The sequence below is a fragment of the Sceloporus occidentalis genome, unplaced genomic scaffold (assembly GCF_023333645.1).
Source record: "Sceloporus occidentalis isolate IW3139 unplaced genomic scaffold, rSceOcc1.0.p SCAF_5, whole genome shotgun sequence".
In the NCBI taxonomy this organism is placed as follows: Eukaryota; Metazoa; Chordata; class Lepidosauria; order Squamata; family Phrynosomatidae; genus Sceloporus; species Sceloporus occidentalis.
In genome coordinates, this window is record NW_028316985.1 from 159,586,981 (window position 1) to 159,609,362 (window position 22,382).

A 22,382-nucleotide genomic window follows, 5' to 3' on the forward strand; every position below is an offset into this window, starting at 1 on the left:
AAAGAAAGAATAGAAAGTAGAGAATCAGGAAGATCTGAAGCAGACGTATTAAAACCCTACAGTAGTAAAAATTCTGCAAATTAATATTTAAAATCATGCAAAGGAACTCTGAACTGATAGGCAAACAAAGAAAAAATTGATCTAGTAGTAGGTAGTGTTGAAGCAGCAAATCAGAGTGTCTGTTCTCCCAGTTGGCAGTGAGACAGTCTGTCTCAAAAAGCACACCAAATGACAAACCCATTTGCTTTCCCATCTCCCCCTTCCCAAAACAGTCAAAAAAGATTAGTAATGTTATACATAGGACATGCATTATTCAGAAGCATGCCAAATCCAGTAATGCAAAACCAGCCAGGGGGATGCTTCAGGAACAGTCCTTTGGGGGAAAGGGTGGGTCCTAGGAGGAGTAATTAGGATACAACCACCACTGGCACGTGCAGTAGTTCAACACTCCTGTACCTGAATAATCACCCGGCGGCGAACGACCCTGGTAGTTACCATCTCTTCCTCATCTGAGCTGGCCTCCAGCTCACCTAATTCCTCTGCTATCTCCTAGTGGAAGCACGGAAGCATTGCTCTTATCATAGTGATATTGAATGTATAAATGAACAGCATTTGGCTTCTTTTATACAAGCAAAATTAAAATCACACAAATGCCCCCTAGAACAGAGTAAATGGCTGAACTGCTATTTGGGCAAAACCTGAAATTGCCCTTGAAGGGCAACTTGATCTATGTTAGCCTTGGGGAGGGGGGAATGGCCATACTCATTTTTATCCTCCCTTTTGATTTGAAATTATATACTAAGTCTGCTTCATAGAATTAAAAATGTTTAACTAACTATGAGTTTAAACATTCTGAAGACCAATGCACATTACAGTACTGAACTACTGCACAAGGCCTTCTGAATGTCTGCTTCTGAGCTGTGGAACTCCATTCCTTGGGGAGCCCCTCCCCGATCTCCTGGGTCTTCTGTTGGCAGGCAAAGACATATAAGAAATTTGACAGCCTTTTTGGAACTGATGGTTTTAAAAGAAAACACTTTTACTTCAGTGGGCTGTATTGCTTTTGACTGTTCTTTACATTTGTAATCCTTCACATTGTTTTAATGTTATCGATACTTTCATTAAATTTTAATTATTATCTTTTGTGTGTTTTTATACCAAATTTGTTGATCCACCTGGAGTTGTGGTACTGAGGGAAAAGGTGAAAAATCAATAAAAATACTGATAATTTCCTAACACACTTACACAGCAGCAGAAGCTGTGATTTTCAGTTTATAAAGGGACAGAACACTATCGGAGAACTTTCTTACACTGAAGTTGCACTGTCCATCTTCCTTAGAATCAGTCCTTCTGTGAGAGTGACAGAAGTCTTTCCCATTCTTGCAACAGTACATCCTTCAGCTGAAAAGTCTGGGAAATTTATTTTGAGATTCATACACTGTGCTCTACTTGTTTACTTGTGATCCTCCTCCTGTACTTTGTCCCCATTTTGCTGCTGAGATATACCCACTATGGGGTGGGTAAAAATTAGGGATATAATATTTTGCTAATTTCATTCTCAAAGGAAGCAAAAAGTAATTTTAGCAATTTTCTTCCCACTTCAAAATGGTCCAGATTTTGAAGGCTACTTGTAGTTTGAGACTGTTGACTGTGTCACATTTTCATAGTTTTGAAGACTGTGAAAAATTTGCACATGACTATTGTGCAGAGAAAAATAACATTTATGTGGAGAAATAATTAGGGTTTTTTTTGGAAGAAAATTGTGTTTCTTGTGCACAAAAAGAACAAAATTTGAATTTTCTTGCACAAAACCTGCATTTTCTGCACAGTAAACAGCATTTTACTGTGCGGTAAATAACAGTAAAAAAAGGTAAAAAACAGGACATAATTAGTCCAGACAAAGCATACTGTTTTCTGTGCAAAGTGTGAGTTTTGCACATAGAAAGAGCCACTGTGGTATAGTGGCTACAAGTTTGGAGACCAAGGTTCGATTCCCTGCTCAGCCATGGAAACCAACTGGGTGACGTTGTGTGAGTCACACACTCTCAGCCCCAAGCAAACCCATGACAGGGTCATCTTAGGGTCACCATAAGTCAGAAATGACTTAAAGGCACACAATAACAACAACAACAAGTCCCGAACTGGGATGATTCCTGTCAGTCCAGGATTCACCTTGTCAAGGTCTCCCAATGTTCAGTTTTAGACTATGGGGTGAAACAGACAGGTGGAAGGGGCAACTTGAAGCTGCCCTTTCTGAAGACAGATTGGGGCTGTGGCAAACACATGCCATGGCCCCAATCTAACTTGAAGCCAGCTGAAAAAGGAGTGGCAAAGATCTACTCCTTTTTTGGCTGGCAAAAACACAGCCTTTTCTATCCTGCTGCTGCCCCATGGCGACTTCATGATGCTCCGGCAGAGTGCGACCTGTAAATGCCACACCACTGGAGTGTCATGAAGCCGCCCATGTCTGGGCAGCCAAGTGACTTCAAGATGTCTTGGGGGTGTACTGTGTCTAAATGCCATGCCTCCAATCTGCTAAGAAGCCAGCTTTTAGAGCCGGTTTGTTCCAGCTCCAAGAAAATATCAACTTGATTAAGTCCGCATTCACTATTATGTTAAATTTGTCTTTCAAGACAAAAATGACCAGCCATAATATGCTGTGTTATAAATGACTCCTTGTACAAAGGATTTTGCCTTGTCACTGATTGCAAAATATTTTATTTGGGGTTAGTACTGTATTTACTTCATTCTCACTCATTTTAAAAAGTCACATTTTTGTCTTCTTTACATTTCATTTCTTTTCCCTTTGTATTCTAAACTTTAGCTTTCTTTGATCTTTATTTTGTTGTTGTTGGTAATGGTATTTAAAAAGTTGCATGTGGGGAAAAAAACCCTTTGTGTTTTATCCTAAGTGCTGAAAAAGCCTATTAATGATGTTACTCCTCCCCATAATAAATATGCCAAAAGATGTGTACTTCACAATGCATCGTGCTATTGGCTCTACTTACCTTTTCCAATAACTCTTCTTCATATCTTTCTGACTTGCCTGGCTGTTCATCAGTTGATTCTACTATTACTAAGCTATTTTTCCTGGGATATAAATCTTCTTGTTGGAAGTGATGGTCTTCTGGTTCTTGCACAATGGGTGAATCAGTTCGCTCACTAGATGTTGGGGTATGAAGATACATTCTTTCAAGATCTTCAGATACCGCAGTAGAGCCCTCAGACTCACTGGCAATACTTGCTGTTTTTCCAACTTTGGGTGCTTGTGTCTTATCTATTCCAGAGGCTGTGACACTGTGAATCAAAGATGCAAAGCAATTCTTATCATGCATTTTGTTCATCGTTTACAACAGGAATGAGAACCATGTGATCTTCCAGACATGCTGATGAACTACAACCTCCATCACTTTTGGCTATGCTGCCTAGAGCTTATGCGACTGATAATCCAAAAACATTTAGAAAGCCAGAAATTCCCACCATTGCTCCATAGAATACATATGGCTTTATATAGTAATTAAATATTCAACGTGGCTGAATTCAGCCATTATTATAATTGATAAGACTTGAGAGTTAAAGGAGGAAAATCTAGAAGATTATCGCATGGACAAATAACCCTAACCACTGCTCCATAATGGGATGCAACCTGGTTGCAGGATGCAGGAGAGTATTATTACTCATTGCAGCCTGGCTGTACCCGGGGTCCCAGGCACACTTCAGAGGCCACTTTTCAAAGATGGAAAGCACTTGGCTTTGAAAAGAGGCCTCCGAAGTGTGCCTGGGACTCGGGATGCAGCTGGGATGCAATCGCTCAGCGGAATTGGTGGCAAATTTCAAGCAATAATATCACCCTGCATCCCACAACCCGGTTGCATCCCATTAAGGAGCAGTCAGGTTATTTGTCCATACGATAATCTCCCTACTCTCATTGCTATTTTAAATTTACTAATTTTCAGTTATAGCAATAGTAAGCACATTTCTATACTGCATAAGCACTCCCTAAGCAGTTTACAATGTGTAAGCTAATTGCCTCCAACAAAGTGGGTACACATTTTAGCAACCTACAGAAGGATGCAAGGCTGAGTGGACCTTGGAGCCCCTGGAATTGAACTCACAACCTTGTGGCTTGCAGTACAGGCATTTAACCACTGCACCACCAGAGCTCCCTGTTCTACTTGTATGTCTTTGGAAATATGTTGGAATTGGTTAGGGACCAGTGAGGGCCAAGATATGAATGAAGAGCCTGAAAAACTAGGTTATGCTGTAGAGAAAGGCAGTTAAATGTTTTAAAAAGCACCCAAGAGCAGTGTTCTGGGGGAAGTGAAGTGTCTTTGAGGAGAATATTAGACAGTGAAAAGTGAAACACAAACAGTTAATAAAGGTGTAAGAAACAAGAGAGTAATATTTTGAATGGTTTTGGGTTACTGTAACAAACAAGTATAAGGACACGAAGCCAAAATGTAAAAAGTGTAACAAATAAAGTATACCAATAACATATCAAATGTGAGCAACATTCCACACAAGTGATACTGTATTTAAGTTCACCTGCAAATAAACTTATGACATTGTTTCAATAAGTGACTGTTTGGAGTGCTTTCAAAGATACGGTTACACACAACCAACAATGGGTAAAATATTTTGGTATTAAGTCCCCTTGGGTAGTTTGGGGGGTGAAAGTAGGTCTTCATCACAGATTGGTGGCAGATGTGGCACAAGGTGAAAAAGAGTAAAATGGTTTTAAAAAGGAAAATAAAGAGGTTTGGGGCAGTGCCACATTGCCACTGTCACACAGGTATAGTGTACAAGCCTCACTGCAAAGACTGCTAAATATTATGAGGCTTATATTGTATGTCTCTATTGAAAATGACTGCCACAGTCTCTCTTTGGGCTCCCCCATTGCTGGTGAATGCTTCTCTGGCTGAAAAAGTAGGTGAGGAAGGAGGGAGGGCTGCCTTTCTTTCTCTGGATTGGGCAAAGGAAAGGTAATGGGGTGGAAGGGCTGCTTCCACACCATGCCATGCCAAGAAGGGCTTCTCACCTCTGCCTCTTGAGCTGGATCCATATTCCAATAATGTGATATGTTTTATTGGATTATAAGACAACCCCATTTTGGGGGTTGATTTTTTGTCAATACACACACACAAGTGTATACAATGGAATGTGGTGGCTTAGCAATTATGAAGCTTACTTTGACAATTGCAAGGTCAGCCAATTGGCAGTTCATGACCCAAGTGCTGTGTGACCGAGTGAGCTCCCATCACTAGCCCCAGATTCTGACAATGTAGCAGTTTGAAAGCTTATAAAAATGCAAGAAGATAAACATATACCACTTCAGTGGAAAGGTAACAGCATTCCAAGCATTTTGACATTTAGTCATGCTAGCCACATGCCCACAGTCATCTTTGACAATATTGGCTCCCTTGGCTTAGTAAAGGAGATGAGCGCCATTCCCTACAGTCGGACATGACTAGACAATCACATCAAAGGGGAAACCTTTGCCTTTTACCTTTATACAGTATATTTCTGAATATATGTGTATAAAGAACATTATTTTGGAAAATTGCAGTTCTATAAATGAAATAGTGGATCAATAAAACATATCACGTTATTGGTTCTGTTCTCTAAAAAGTAGCTTTTTTTGTGGGTGCTTTTCAAGAATTCAAAATAACAAAAATGACATGGTTGTTGAGATTCCAACTTTGTCAGATTGTAGGATTCTTACAAGTACTCATGTGTAACAGCAGATGAATCCTCTATCAGCATGTCTGGATTCCCTGAGACTTCAGCTTCCACTCGATCCTTGTGTGCTTGTCGTAGGAGTTCTACAACAGATACTTCTGCCTCAGCCCTGGGTGTGCCTTCATGCAAGGGTGAGTAGCTGACAGAAATGTCTTCTTCAGAGACAAGTGGAGGGTGATCAGATTGTTCACTGTCTTTAGAAAAAGAATGTTCTTCCTCCTTCTTAACTGTTGTGCTGTACAAGTCTTCATGGAGTGCAGAAAATCCTAGAGATGAAATAACAAATTGTAGTAATCTCATAACATTTCCATGTAAAGCAGGAATGTCAACAAAGACTGTATCTAAAAGCAGATCTTATGGTGAGGTGGTAAAAAACCAAAGTTTTATACCATGAGTCTCCACACAGATATAGTTCTCCTTATATAAAATTCTCCAAATTGCAAATTTCTGTTTAAATTATATTTCTGATCATGCTATGGCATGAATTCAATTACTAGTCTTAACTGAATTAAGCTCAGTGTATTTATCACTCAACATTTTGAAGAAAACAGGTACTGCAATGGGTCAAGTTGGGAGAACAAGTGGATTTAGGTCTTATATGTTCAGCTTTTAATGCAGATTCATCCTCCAAAATCTGTACATAGAAGAGTATTTATTTATCTTGTGAAAGAACATACATACCACTTGATATGACAGTATTCAGACACTTAATACTAGGTGACTCACATCTGACTCCCTGAACAGCCAACAGAGGAAAAAAGCATTGTGCTTGTTGCGAAATGAACTGGACTCTTTTTGTGATATGTGTCTTTGAAACAAAGTGAGATACTGAGTAATGTTTATGAGTATGTGAGCTCACCCCTACCTTCACTGTGATCCAGTCCCATTGTCTGCTCAATTTCTGCATAAGTACGACCATGATCTCGAGCCATTTCCACACTACTTTCCATTAGGTGAACAATATCCATTCGGTTAATTTTTGTAAGACATTCAGTAAGACTCAAATCTGTGATTCAGAAGAGATAACATTTATGTGAGTTGGATGCCCATCTTTTCCTTGCTCTTCAAACTCACAGAAGAAGAAACACAAGATACCGGAGCAATGGATGCAAGCTACAGGAAAAGAGATTCCACCTCAACATTAGGAGGAACTTCTTGAGAATAAGGGCTGTTTGACAGTGGAACACACTCCCTCAGAGTGCAGTGGAGTTTCCTTCCTTGGAGGTCTTTAAATAGAGGCTGGATGGCCATCTGTCGGGGATGCTTTGATTGAGATTTCCTGCATGACAGGGGGGTTGGACTGGATGGCCCTTGTGGTCTCTTCCAAATCTATGATTCTATTGCTAGTAAGGGAATCAACATTATTATACTGAATCCAGTGATGGATAATATATATGCAGTCAACCTTCGGTATCCATGGATTCTGCCTCCACAGATTCAACCATTCATGGCTTAAAAATATTGCCTCCCCCAAAAAAATTCCAAAAAGCAAACCTTGATTTTCCAATTTTATATAAGGGACACAATTTCACTGTGCCACTATATATAATTGGACTTGAATGTTCATGAATTTTGGTATCCACAAGGGGTCCTAGACCAAAACCCAGTGGATACTAAGGGCCCAATGGATATATATCTGACATGAACGGGATTCATTTTCTTATTTATATGCCCCAAAGCTATCTAGATCACTGCATAGACAAAGGGCAAAAACACAGGAAAGGTCAGGTGACCATATCAGGATGTCAGCCAGAAACAGTTGGCATCTCTGTCCTGCTCTCATAAAGAGCAGGACAGACTTGATGACAGCAGGAGAGGCAGTGTGGCATAGTGTCTGACTATGAGTCTGGAGACCAGAGTTCAATTCTCAGCTCAGCTAAGAAACCCACTGGGTGACCCTGGGCAAGTCATACTCTCAGTCTTAGGGGAAGGCAATGGTAAACCTCACCTGAACAAATCTTGCCAAGAAAACACCATAATAGGGTCACCATAAGTCAGAAATTACTTGAAGACAAACAACAACAAAACAACATTTTCCTAACCAGTCTTTAATCTATGACCCCATGAGGTTCTATTCCAGGACAAAGAAAACTATATCTGCTTCAAATGAGCATACCTGTGGCATGTTTCCCATCTCTTTCCAGCCAATATTTCAGCAGTGCATGACTCTGGTCCTGCAGTGAATTAGGATTCTCAATTCGAATCTGATGAATTTGTTCTTCTGTGAAATCTAGTTCTCTTGCCAGCTCTGCAAGTACAAATTATTCAAATCACTAGTTGTGCTCTCTTTTTAAATATTTAAAACGTACTGGGGGGAAAGTCACTCACCTTTAAAAACACATTTATATATAAATAGGTTTAGAGAGCTCTTCATGAAGCAAAATACTACATCAATCAGGGTTTTTTGGGGCGTGGAAAGAGGATAAATTAGTGATGTAAAACTTCTAGAAATGTTGAAGATGGGGAAGAGTTTTTTGCTCTATTTTTTCAGAAACAAACCCAGATTTGCACCCTTTATAGATTGAGTCACTTGGTTACTTTAGTAACAGAAAATGCATTTTACATTGTGCCGGCTTGCCATATGTAGGTTTCAGCTTATGTGTACGGCAACCTGCGGAGGACAAAGTGGCATGTGCACCACAGGTGCCCATGTGGCACCACGCATGTGTACGCACCACCATAGCAAATAAAAGGATTTAACCTTATGCAGTTTTCCTCATATGCTGGGGGTGGTGGTCTGGAATGGATCCCCTGTGTATAGGAAGGGGCCACTGTATATAACTTGGCTTGTCACAAACATATTTCGTATACGAAAAGTGTAATTTATTCAGAAAATACTTTAGAAACTGAAGTTACTTTTAAAAATACTTTTGTTACAAGTGGAGCTACAAGGTCCTGAATTATAAAGAATATCTGAACTACATAAGAAATTTATATGTTTTTGCCAATTTATGAGGAGCAGGCAAAAAAATAAAAGCCACCAATACAGAAGAAACCACCAACATTAACAAAGAAGATTATTTTGCCTTTTAATGCACTCATTACCAGGAAAAGAATTGAGAAAAAGAAACCATGACCAGAAATTGCAATGATGTGAGATACTGTACATAAAAGCCTACCTGCTACATAGTTTCTAGAAATAACCAGGGTGGGGTGGGCTAAATATATGAGCACCTTGTTTTAAATATTTTATACATTTCTCTAAATGAAAACATTCCTCAATCTATTGCCAATTATTTTAGGGAGAAAAAAAGATCTTCATAAATGATGGGGGGGGGGGGGGGTTCCTGAAATTTTCTGTCACAAGTATGCTCATTTTTAGCACATACAGGCCTAGAAGGAATAGCATGCCCATCTGTAAAAATATATATATAAACCAAACATGCCAACTGAATCTAAACCATCAGGCTGCAGTAAGAAGGACTTCAAATTAGGGCCTGAACAGACAGGCCAAAATAAAGCTGCTTTGGGTCACTTTGGAGGTATGCTGTTTAAATGACACACACATCTTAAGAGGCCAGAAGCTGTGCCAAAGCTGCGCTCCAGTCCTTAGGATTTGGTGCAGCTTCCAGCCTCTTAGGACGCATGCATCATTTAAATAGCATACCTCCAAATGACCTGAAGAAGTTTTATTTTAGCCTATCTGTTCAGGCCCTTAGTTCCTAAACAGATACTAGAAGAAGAATGTCAAATTATACCTTCCTAACGTAATTTTTAAAAAACAAACCTTGCTATAAGGAAACAAAAATAATTGATCTCAATTTTTTCAAAAGTTTTCAAAGTAGCTGTCTGTTCAAAGCATAAAAAAGAAGAAGCCAGGAAGAGAAAATAGGGGTAGGAAGTAATGTTGCCACATTCCTTTCTTTTCCACTCATCCTCCCTTCCTCCTTTTTATCATCCCAAATAGATGGCAGCTTACCTGTCCAGCTAAATCCAAGATGATCAGCAATATGTGCTAGTCTTTCTTCTGTCCTTTCCCGATCATCCTGTTGATCTAAAATAAAGTCAAATAGAATTAACTTTTTAAAAAGGTGATTTACCTCAAGAAAGGAGACTCCATAAAATAAGGCCAGTGTTACCATGTTGTTTAAATGGTGTTGGTTTAAAGGGAAACCAAAGGATAGCTTGATAATCTGGCGACACTGGATATACTTATGTACACAGCACTTTATTACCAATGATTGCTCCAACAAGTGCATAATAAGATATTTGAGGCCTTGGAAACACTGCCCTAAATTTTATTTTGAAGCTCCTCTTCTGTTCCCATACATTTAAAATAAAACAAAAACAAAACAGAACAAAGAGAGAGGTACATATTTTGCTGGGGCAAGAAGTGCATTTTTCCATGCGTCTTTTGTTAATGGCAAAGAGCCACCTCTCACACACAACTATGGTTCCAGGTTCAGTTTCTAGTTTCCTTTCAAGTCTCAAATTGTATATTAAGCCAAGCTACTTGCACCATAAAAAGGAATTTCAGTCTATTATATCTTCCTGGCACATAAATGTTTAGCCTGGGCTTGAATTTAAATTTTTGCTAGAACTCCCCAATTCTTGTAAAGTAGGCATGGAAAAGTGAGAGCGCAATTTTTGAGACTATTTGCATCAAAGCAGCAAGAAAGAATAATCCCAACAGCCAATCTGACACTAGCAAAGTTTGAGTTTTTTGGTTTGTCAGTTCATTCATTTTGGATCTCATGAAAAGCCAGTTAGGAAAGATGATCAACATTCAGTTACCATATTTTTTTTTCTTTACTGCTATTTTACATTGTTATAGGAAGTGGATTTTAAAGTAATGAGATGAATATTTGCTCAATAAATTGGATAGGATTAAGTCCATCAATCCAGCACTAAAGCACAGACTTTAATTAATATATGTTGAGGAAAGAAGCAATAAAAATATTTTCCCCAATTGCATTGGCATTTGCTTTTGGCACAGATAAATGGATCTGCATATCCAGAGTTACAATAATCTTACCTGATTTTTCTGTGTCAAAAGTATTTCAGGACAAAAAGATTGGACTAGAGTAAGGAAAAAAAAAACTAAAACTTGCACGGTCAGCTGTACTACAAGTGAAATAATAATGCTGTTAAGTTTGTTAGCATTAAACAACATTAACAAATGTGTGCTTTTTAGAACTAAATTCTATTTTGCTTTTCATAAGCATTTGCAGTGTGCAATCTTGAGATTTTTTTTTCAGGGACAATAAAATTACGGATATAACACAAAACAAACAGAACTGACACAAAACACATTAACAATCACAGAAAGCCTTAAAAAGGAGAAAGAAAGAGAGACAAACCACACACAAGAAGCAAAAGGGAAACAAGAAAAGAAACATCAAGCAAAGAATTGCGTTTCATGACATGCGTAGCAAAGGGAATCCCAATGGCTGTCAAATACCTTCAACATGATCAGGGACATTTTCATCAGGAATACGCTCAATCAGAGTCTCAATGGACTCATCCCAAATGGGCCTGGTGTCAAAGATGTCCTCGGCAACTGACTGCTGGGTCTCAATGGATGGCACATTTTCAATAACCGAAACTTCTAGGGCACTACTACTTTCATCATCTGAAACTAATTCTTGTTCTCTCTCTGACTGTGTAAGTCTATCTACTAACTTGGAAGCTTCATCACTAATCTCTTCAAAGAATTCTATGGAGTTTTTGTAAAGGTCAAAAAAATGTTCCTTACTTTCTTTTGAGGGACTAACAGCACCGTGGGAAGCTGAGGTGTTTCTGCTCTTAACAGGTAACCGTGAAGCAAATATCTTTGGCCGTGCAGTCATCAACTCGTCTGATTCTAACTCAAGCTTCATGTCAACCCCCCTCTCTCTGGTGTCTGCGTCTGCCTCACCATAACTTCTAGCTTTGACTGAATGCTTAGAGTTTGGGTCCGTGGAGGCACTTGCATCAGATTCAGATTTGCTCCTAATGTCTTGTTTCATAGGTAGTGTGCATGTTATGTCAAGGGGTTTAGATGACTCTGGCTTCCAAACTGATGTGTCTGTGTACATACACTCTTGCTCAACTCTTTGGAAAACTGCTTTGACTGGGATTTTAGACTTTGGTGTGGATTGATCATCTTGTGATTCTTCTAGGCTGTTTACCATGCCATCTGAAGGGAGACTTTCTGATTGGTGTAATGAGTGAGGTGTAGAGGGACCTGTCCTGACTGGGATTTTGGATTTGCTTTCAGAAGAAGGCACACTTTCTAGGACAGCAGTAGGGATTTCAATTACAGATTTCTGCTCCTCAGGTGAGGAATCTGGGGAGTCATCATCCTGTTCAGCATAAACAGACCTAGTGACTGTTGAAAAATTTAACTGCACATCAATCACAGTCTGCTCGGGAGATATTGGGCAAGGCACCTGGGAGCTATCTAACATGTCACCTGCGTCAAGAGTAGAAATGGAATCAATATCAGAAGCAGCAGTTTCTTTCTTTGGTGACTTTGAAGATGCTGAAACACCCATTTTTATAGGAATTCTAGATTTAATATCCCCCTTTGTGCTATGTAAGCCACTGGCCTCATCCTCAGATACTGATAGGAGTGAATCGTTTGTATGCATCTCTGCTTTACCCAGTTCAGAAGATGCAGATTGAACTGAGGTTTGATCCTGCTGGAGAGATTCTTGGCCTTCAGCTTCTTTCATTTCTTCAGATAATGATACCTCTTCCTGTGAATGTTCTTCCATTTGGAAAAAGTGTAGGTTTTCATCAGAATAATTCCTCTTGGTCATGTCAATTGCACCACTCCTTGTCATTTCAAATAATTTTCCCTCCTGGAAGAGGAAAGGGTTTTGTTCACTGGTGGGAGTTCCTTCCTCTGTAGGAGTTCTGGCAGGTGTTGTATCAGGTGTAGTACCTTGTGATCTTCTGTCTACCATTAAACCAAAGATCTTTTGTTCTTCCTCTTTTACACGTGCCTCAAAAGCATCATCATCTTCACGTATTTGACTCCACTTATCTGAATCCACATCTGTTCTGGTTATGATTACTTGACTGATTATTTTCTCAGCTTCCTCTCTGATATCTTGTAGAGCAGCTTCATCTAATGGTGCAAGGTCTGATGTTGTAGACACTGGCGATGTTATTTTCTGAAAGATATCCACCTGTTTCAATTCTATCTCCACATTGATATCCTCTGAGGTCTGATCCCCACAACCTGCTGATTCTGGTCTATAAAGGGATCTTTTTATTGCTATTTCTTCAGTCAATATAGTTTTTTCTTCACCAGAATGACCACCTCTAAATGACATGTCTGTTGTTGTCCTTAAATCAGTTCCTGTACTAATTTCAGTGCTACTAAAAAAATGTTGTGAAGGAACATTTTCATAAGGGCTTGTTATAGGCAGAGCACTACTTTCAGGATTATATTCTACCTTACCTTCACATTCCTCTTCTTGAGTTATAAGAGAAAAAGATTCTCTGGAGTGCTCTGGACTACAACAATCCCTCTCTGCCATCTCAAAATCTTTATCAGTTCCAGCCTTATCACTTCCCAAAGGGGAGTGAACAGGTGGAACAACAGTAGCCAATTCATCATGTTGGGATACACAGCAATGGGCGGTACCAGGCTGACAGGAACCTTCTGCAGTTCCTCCAGTAAATAGATCCCTATGTGGTACACTCTCAGCTGCTGTAGAATCTTTTTCAGAATCATCCTGATGATGTGATGTCACTGAGGTTTCATACAACTCAGCTTCTTTTTGAGCACCATCACCAGCAGAATGGTAGAAAGACTCCTCAGGTGGCATCACAGGGCCATTAGGGCTAACTGTGTCACTCTCATCTGTGCTGTAGCATTTGGACTCGCTGGCTTGTGCTATGATACTAGCATCAGAGGCAAGTGATGTATCTCCAGACATTTTTGTTTCCTCATTTGGTTTATCTGATTCTGTATTATCCTCTTCCGTACTGAATGATTGTTGCTTTAGTTCAATAGGCTGAAACCCTGTTTCTTCAGGACTGGAACTTGAATCCATATTGCAAAGATGGGGTGATGGAGGCTGCACTCTAATTAGAGGCTCCATTAACAGCCCAGAATCAGCCTCTTTTTTCAGCTTTGTTAATTCAGGTTCACTTTCTGAAGAGGAAGAAGACTTTCTAGTGTCAACTGCAGATGTCACTACAGTAGGTATACAACTGTCCCCTGTACTAGTTGAGGATGCAATTTCAGAAGCTTCAGGAGCAGCTTCCAAATCGGAAGCTGAAGTGTCATCATCTTGTTTGGAATCTTTTTTATAGTCTCTCTTCTGTTTTGCCTCCTGTTCCAGCTCATCAAACATTTTAACTTTAGTCACCATCTTAAACATTTCTTCTTCTGGTGTGAACCTTTTCTTTGGCTCACCTTCTGGATCATCTTCTGGCTCTTCAATAACTTCAGGAATCACAGCCGACTTTGATATATTTGACAACACCTGTGAATCTGTAATTTTGGGTGTGATTTCATAACTAATTTCCTCAGAGCTTGGAGTCTCAGGCGAAAGAGGGCTTTTTCCTGAACTTTCCATAAGAGATGTTTGTTCTAAGCTGTCATCTTCAGCACTCCCATCAGGATCACGTAACAGTCTTGATCTCACAGGTGTCAGCTCTGGGAAATTCTCTGCTTTGGCAAGAGCAGTCAGAATGGGACCAGGCCCTGGAATAATGCCAGTCTTTGTTTTCTGTTCTACAGGACTGCTTTCAAGAGAATCACGGCAGGGGGATTCTTTGGTAGGACTAGGCTCAAGTGAATCAGGTGTCTTACGTGAGGAATTGTCTTCCAGCACTGGGCTTGCTTCCAGGGAATCTTTATGGCTTATAGCTATGGATTCATCTGCAACTGGACTAAGACCTTCACTGTCATGGCTAGGAAGTGAAAGTGCCAGTCCTCTACTAATGGCATGGTGCTCTAAGGATGCACCCTCAACCTTCTCTAAAGAAGTAGTATATATGTCTGATAACTCCATTAAATGTCCTTGATCAGCAGCCACAGATAACTCATCCCTGAAAGCATCTTCACTAACTGCAGTTGAGCTAGAATCAATATATTTCCCTATCTCTTCTTTGGAGGCCATGACTTGTTCTTCAGACAAATGATGGGAATGAGACTCTGAGATCTCTGTGATAGCTTTTAGTTCTTGGTCAGCAACAGTCTTTTCACTTTCTTTTGGAGAAAGTCCCTTTGGTGACTGCGTCTCTGCTGTTCTCTGTACTGCACTGGCTAGTTCTGTGTCTTCCATCTGGTCAGCAATTTCTGTTTTCTTTGGTGAGAATGAGAGACTCTCAGGACTTGTTTCTGGTGTTTCAGCCAAGCCCTCATGCTTATAACTTTCCTCTGAGCTGATCTGAGGGGTTCCATCAAGCAGGCTACCAATTGGAGAATTGGCTATACCTTCATGTTTAAGGCTTTCTGAGCTGCCATCCAAAGCACCACTTTGCAAGGAGAGAGTGGGCAAAAACCCATCTTTCACATATTCTGATGGAAATGTAACATTGAATGGACTGGTCAGAACTTGATCTAAGTGAAGCTCACCTTCCTCGGTAATTGAAATGTTCCGGTACTGTTGATATTTGTCATTGTCCTCAAGCTCTTCTTTTATGACATCGGAAAAATCTGTTGATGTCTTTCTGTCTGGACTGATCTGGAGGTCAGTGTCCCCTTGGTCATCAATGGTCAAGGCCACTTCCTTGGAACTTTCATCAGCAGCAACTGGAGAAATTTTTGTTGTAGTTTTGTTACTCTGCAGTTTTACCTGCTGTGTAACTAAATCTTTCTTCAGAGTTATATCCTTTGCCTCTTTTTTCAACTGCAAACCTGTTTCTGCCTGAGGTTCCTGGCCCCGTTTGCTTTTGGGGCTGTCTTTTTTGTGTATCTCTCTATGTGTAAAGGCTTGCTTCTTTTCACTCTCTGTCTGAGCAGTTCCTTTCTTAGCTGGCTCTTTGTCAATGGCCTGCTGTTTCTGCTTTATAGATTTATGCTCAAAAAGTCCAGCCTTATGCTTTGAGGGATCTTGACCTGACTGGAATGCTTTCATCAATTCACGAACAGACATAGTCTCTTCAAGTCTTTCTGTTTTGGAAGATGGTGAAACAGGTGGCTTCTTAGTTGTGGGCGAAACAGGGGGCTTCTTGGTAGTGGGAGAAACAGGAGGCTTCTTAGAAGTAGGAGAAACAGGTGGTTTCTTAGCTGTGGGAGAAACAGTTGGCTTCTTAGTTGTGGGAGAAACAGCTGGTTTCTTGGCAGAGGGAGAGGAGAGTTTACATTGAGAGGGAGAAGCTGGAGTCTTTGAGGAAGAGGGAGAAGCTAGAGTCTTTGAGGAAGAGGCAGAAGCTGGAGTCTTTGAGGCAGGGGGAGAAGCTGGTGCCCTTGTTTTGTAAATAATTTTCTTAGCTTGTGATGGCTTTGTAACAGACTTCTCAGCTGTCCCTTCTTTCCCAGGGGCTCGGACAGGCAATTTTGAGCGTCCCTTCTGCTCATCTTCCACACGCTTCTGAAGGGCTTTCACTTTATCTTTGATTGAACCAATAGGAGTCTCTTCTATAACAGGAGACACAGCAGTTGCCTTGGCAGGCTCTGCAGGGGGTAAACCCAGTTTTTCATCTAATGACTCTTCAGAGCTGAATTTAGTTAGTCCTGAAGGTTCTTCTTTTTCTTGGGCTTCTTCATCCTTTGCCTTTTGTTTATCTTTTAATTTTTTCCTAACAGGCTTTTTAATTTCCAAGGTAGGTCTGTGTTGCCTTTGTTTTCCTTTGTCTCCCTCATCTGTTTCAGACCCTCTGCTTAGAACAACCACTTCAAATTTCTCTCCTACTATGTCTTCTTGAACTTTCTTTGGATGCATTTCATTCAAAGACACAAAAGCCTTTAGATCCTCACTGAGGTAATCTATCATTCCAGCCATATCTTTTGTTTCTCTTTCTATTTTTCCTTTTCCTGTTCTTAATTCTGTACAAACAGGCTCAGTGACTTCTGAAGGAACATTCTGCTTGGCTTCTTCAATTTCTTCATCACTTAAAATAACCCATTCTTCTTCTACCAATTCTCTTCCTGAGCTGGATCTCTGAAGAACTGGTTCTTCTTTGAGGCAGCTTCCACTTCTAAGAATTTCATTTACTTTTTCTAAGTCCTCTTTTACTCTTTCCACAATTTCAAAGGGCTCTCCAGGCTCTTCATCAGAAGATTTTGCAAGATCTTTCACCTTAATGGAGCCTGGCTTTTCAGACGAGTCTGTTGTCAGGATGGCAGTCATTTTAATCAAATCTTGTTTCATCTCAGAGACTTCTGACAGCAAGTCTGGACTGGCTAGGACAGGAACTTCATTGACAAGGTGACTTTTCAGGATAGATGTTTCTGTAGATTCCGTTTCATCATCATCTTTGATGCAAATGGGGAAAAACATTGAAAATAAATGGAAATCAAAAATAGAGATTCAAAAAACTTAATCAGGACTGTAATGACTGTCTTTGATTGCAGCAGTAGGAGGGTCAACAAAATGGTCTGGGTATGGTGGATCCACAAATCTGAGGGTGAAAAAAAAAGCAAAGCAAAGCTAACAGGGGAAAAAATTGAAAAGGAAAAGTGGGCTGGAAATAACTTGCTTAATCTCTGTGGTACAGCACACCCACACATACAACACCAAAGCTTTTATAAACCAAGGACAACACAAAAACATAGGTAAGGATAAAAAGAAATAGTGGAGTTTACACAAAGATAGGCATCTCAAGATTGTTTAGATGTTACAGATCAATGTTCAAATAAAAACAGAACAAAGGGAAGTGGGAGGGAAAGATTGTAATTGGTTGACAGTTGATCTCCTCAAAGAGAAAGCCAGTGGTAGCAAACTTCAGAACTATAATTAAATTGGTAGATGTAAAGTTTTGTTCAGTAAACAAAGTAAAAAAAAAAACATTTAATTGTACAGTGCTCTACTGTGAATGAAATACATTGATATCTGAGGTAGCTGCAAACCGGCATTTCATCTAAGGGGAATCTAACATCCAAATGATGGTGCACAAACACACACACACACACACACACACTTTTATTTCAAGAGGCATGGTCCTTTCCTTGGAACAACCTCATTATTCAAACAAATAATGAATAAATCAAGGGAAAGTAATGTTTAATGATAATAATGGAAGAACAACTGGGAAGTTAAATTTAAACAGTGACTATCTCAACCAAGAATACAAACATTGGAGAAAAGTGTAATGAATGACAACCAAAAATATTCACACAAGGCATGTCCACACAGACACAAACATACACACAATATACATGTAAGCCAAGTTATTTCCATGCAAAGCAAAGCTGTTGCATACATTGCAGGGTAAGTATCCTTACATTAGAAACAAAACAAAACAAAACAAAAATCTAGAAAATTATAAATGGAAAAAGCATAAAAACCATATGTAACATACTATGGTGAAGTATTAATTATTTTCTAAGGGCAATATATCAAGTTTCTGGTTATGAAATATTTTAGATTGTGGCAAGAAATATGAAGAAATAACACATAGAGTACAATTCATTTCAGATAAATTACAAAATTTGGATATTTCTTTCCTTTCTGCTGTACAAAATGTTTTATTGTTTCTTATATGCAGAATGGCATAGGCTTAAACTATGCAATTATGATTCAACAAAAGCCAGGCATGAGACTCATAGATGAAAAAAAGCAGATAAAAATCTTGGGGCAAGGCGGTACCCTGACCAGAGAAATGCTTCAATCCTGTAGCCTGTTCAAACAGATAGCAGGATGTGCTATATTAACAGTAAGATTCCATCTTATCCCCATGTCTGCTACTAACAGATGAAACCTGTTTCACATATCTGTTTGTAGCCTGTTTTGCATAGCTGCTGTTCCTGGTTTTTATCGTTCTGTTCCCCATTCTGCTCCACTACCAACTGAAGACATAATAATTCTAGCTAAAAACTGGGAAATAAACACGGTTTCAAGAAATACTTCACCAGAGTATGTGGGGGGATTGGGGTTGGGGTTAGAGTATGGATCTTTGTTATTTAAAACAGTATCCCTTTTTATATACACATTCATGCATGTTGCATGTAGAATTGTGGTAATTACTTTAGGTAGTTTTATTTTTAAAGGTGATACTGTAGTTGATTTGTACAACACAATGACTTTTTGTCAACAGAAATACATAAAAAGAAAACAAATCATAACATGAGGTTTTATATGAGACTAATAGCAATAGCAGGGTCATCAGGGATGTCAAAAGAAAAGGGAATGAACTGTCTTAGTACTTTAAGTTCAGTTATTAGTATAAAGTTAAATAAGTAAAACATTTCTTCTAAAAGCAGTATTATTGCATTTCTCTATTTCAAAACGAATATGTGGAAATTAGAGCTGTCAATCTCTCTCATGCTTAACTTTAACATTAGACAACTTTGGTATGTATGATTACATTTTTATTAAAATCTTACGTTTTTCTGATGTCATCTCAGTCTGAAAGAGAACACAGAATAAAACAGTTACAGTATCTCTTAGTTAAAATAACTACTGGAATGTGTTACCAGAAACACTACCTAAGCTAAAGTGGATTCAGTTTAGTGTTGTTATGTACAAATGAAACTCACAGCTCAGTCATAAGTATGCTTAGAAGTCATTCAAGGTTGGCAGTCTTCCTCATCGGCATGCTTAAGACAGCAGCTTAATTGTTCAGACCAAAGGAATTCAAATTGAATGCCTTTAAATGAGTGCTGAAACTGGGTGGTATATTTTTTGCATTACTAGAATGTACAGCTAATACATTGTAAATTTATTACATTTATGATGAAAGTTAGTATTTAAAATAGTAGCCATTAAAAGTGATGTTGCGAAATTATCAACAAAATAGAAGTAGCAACTAGATTATTCATGTTCTTAATTTATAAAAAGTTCCAGAAGAGTAGCAGCAAAAAGTGGGAACACTGGCAGTCAAAGATAACCAGATTATACATTTGTAAGCTTAAGACTGGAATTTTATTTTAAAATCAACTGGTATCTATGGTTTATATCCTTGGGACTAATTTGTTGGGTCTCATATTCAGTTCTGGAAAATAATAAAAACTGGATTAATAGAAAAATTTTGATTTGTTATGATTATATTATTATTATAATATAAAAACCCATGGAAGATTAGAGTTAGAGGCTGCTGAGCTATAATCCATTTGCAAGTTCCAGTCAATCTTCAGAGATTTGAACAGGGATAATGGTGACTTTTCAGACTACATTTATTAATTGGCTTACTTAGTAGAACAATTTTCAAACCTATATCTGTATTAGTCTGTTTTGAGAACAAAAAGGGAAGGAAAAAGCAGTCTTTTGGCACTTCTAAAACTAATCTGTTTGTTTCAGCATAAGTTTTCATGGGCTACAATGGTTAGTTTTAAAGATACATCATTTCCCTTTGGTATTAGTACCAGAATGTGTTATCAGCAACAGTTTTATGAATAAACAGTGTAACTAACATAACTATTTCTTCTGAACTCACTGTCTACAGTCTTAACTGCAATCGTTAATTGTTGGTTTCAAATCATTCATTACTTAAGATGACCCTAAGGTGAAACCATCACAGGGTTTTCTTGTCAAGATTTGTTAAGAGGTGTTCGGCATGGCCTTTCTCTGAGACTGAGAATGTGTGACTTACCTAAGGGTTTTCTTGGCTGAGCAGGGATTCTAACTATCCTTTCCTAGAGTCCCAGTCCATCATTCAAACCACTATATCACACAGCTCTCTACAATCATAGGTTTGTTATTGTGTGTCTTCAAGTAGATTCAACTGATGTAGACCTTACGGTGACCCTACCATGGGGTTTTCTTGGCAATACTTATTCAGAGGGGATTTGCCTTTGCTAATTCTGTGGCTGAATTAGTATGACTTGCTCAGGATGACCCACTGGGTTTCCATGGCCAAGCAGGGATTTGAACCCTGGTCTCCAGAGTTGTAGTCCAATGCTCAAACCACAACACCACACTGGCTTACACAAGCCTAAGTATATACCTTGAGTTCTAAGGGTATGTTTGTGTATGTGTATGCATTTTATTTTTATGTCATTTTTTCTACATTTAATAAATAAAAAAGAAGTATACACACTGAGTTCTGGATAACATTTCTTGCATCTGATAAAGTGAGCTATAGTTTAAGGAACCTCATACTATACTGAATATGCTAGACTTTAAGGTGCCACTGGATTCTTTTGTTTTTATTACATAGATGAAATTGTGCTAGAACCAGGTCCGTTAACTGATCAAAAAGGATTATTAGTTCCAGCTCTTTGTAGCAACTGCAGAAAATTTCCAGAAACCTCCTATTCATAAACCTAGGGTAACACATTCTTTCTTCTAAATATTATTGGTTATGATTGCTACTGCTGGGCAAGAAAAAAAAAGCTCAAGAGGAAATGTATCTATCCAATTAAAAGGTATACATATTGACAAGCCAACAGCAGATTGGACTGCCCATGTCTTTTGATGACATCCTGATTTAAGACATTCTCCAAATTGTCCTGCTTGCATGGCCAATGAAGTAGAAGATTCACTAGTTGCAGTGATTATGAGATTCTTCAAAAAGTATCTTAATAAATTAGCTTAGCAGTTTTAAACATGTAAAGACTTTACCTGAGGGTTATTCATACTCTCCTTCAACTGCTTTTTACATTTGAAACACAATTGAACATGGCATCAATTAAAACTAATACCTGCTTTCACACTTTCAAATATAAAAAATATTCCTAATGAAATCTTTTAAACATGGTATTTCTTTTGCTAGAAATTTCAAAACACTGGCCTTGATTGGGCATAATGCTAAATTATGTTTTAGTGCAGGAATATTCAGCTTGGGAAGTGCCTGCCCTTTGCCTACCTCTGATGTAGTGTTTTGTGAATGAGTCTCATGTTTTTCAACCTCCCACCCCTCTGCCATGGTTGTGAAGAATCTTTTCTTTCTATTGTTGCTTAATTGTATTTTAGCATTATGACTTGAGCCTAAACTATGGTTAATCTTGAACATGGTTTATTGAAACAATTCAATTTCATAAAGCACCATTTGAAATTGGTTTGTGTCATTACACCAATCGAGATTAACCATAATTTGTTCATATTCTGATGCAATGCTAAACTGTAATTAGTTAAAATCAGAGGTAGCAGCTACTGTTCTAAGAGTAGTACTATAGTAGTACTATAGATTCAAGGCTCCTTCATGTAATACTAAATGAGGGGAGGGCACCACATTGGCTGGCCAGCCTGCAACCCTTCAGGGGCCCATCTTTTGTCCACTATGGCCAACACTATGTCTACCATTATGATGATGGCAGAGGCTGTAGCAAACATCCAAATCTGATAACAACTTGAACAGAAGAATGCCAGAGTGTCATGCAATAACAGATCCCTGTTCTATCACATTTCAAAATGTGTTAGGACTGTTTTATTTTCTATTGTGCTGCTCACTGCAGCAGACACACTTCCACCACTGCAGTTTCTGTTGGCCAGTCTGATGATTGCGGACACAAAAAAGAGGGAATCTAGGGTAGCCCAATACCTATATGGTGTATGTTTGCTAAACCATACTTCAGTGCTACAGCAGAACAAGGCCAGTAACTCTGTCATCTGTCATCCAAAAATGGCATAACCATTTTTATATTTATTTGTGACAAA

General features: G+C 38.8%; 1 protein-coding gene across 12 annotated transcripts in view; it reads right to left on the reverse strand.

Moving 5' to 3' along the window:
• The window catches only part of ANK2 (ankyrin 2), a 404,131-nt gene that overhangs the window by 13,294 nt on the left and 368,455 nt on the right, over nucleotides 1–22,382 (reverse strand). For 10 of the 12 annotated variants that reach the window (XM_089525937.1, XM_089525940.1, XM_089525943.1 and 7 more), the window contains 8 exons: nucleotides 19,172–19,193; nucleotides 11,141–17,101; nucleotides 9,659–9,733; nucleotides 7,856–7,987; nucleotides 6,605–6,745; nucleotides 5,723–6,005; nucleotides 3,009–3,297; nucleotides 457–549 (listed from right to left, as the gene is read on the reverse strand). In XM_089525937.1, coding sequence (XP_089382063.1) covers nucleotides 457–549; nucleotides 3,009–3,297; nucleotides 5,723–6,005; nucleotides 6,605–6,745; nucleotides 7,856–7,987; nucleotides 9,659–9,733; nucleotides 11,141–17,101; nucleotides 19,172–19,193 — 6,996 coding nt within the window. The remainder of the gene's footprint in view (nucleotides 1–456; nucleotides 550–3,008; nucleotides 3,298–5,722; nucleotides 6,006–6,604; nucleotides 6,746–7,855; nucleotides 7,988–9,658; nucleotides 9,734–11,140; nucleotides 17,102–19,171; nucleotides 19,194–22,382) is intronic. The other 2 variants (XM_089525944.1, XM_089525945.1) reach the window with 2 other exon arrangements.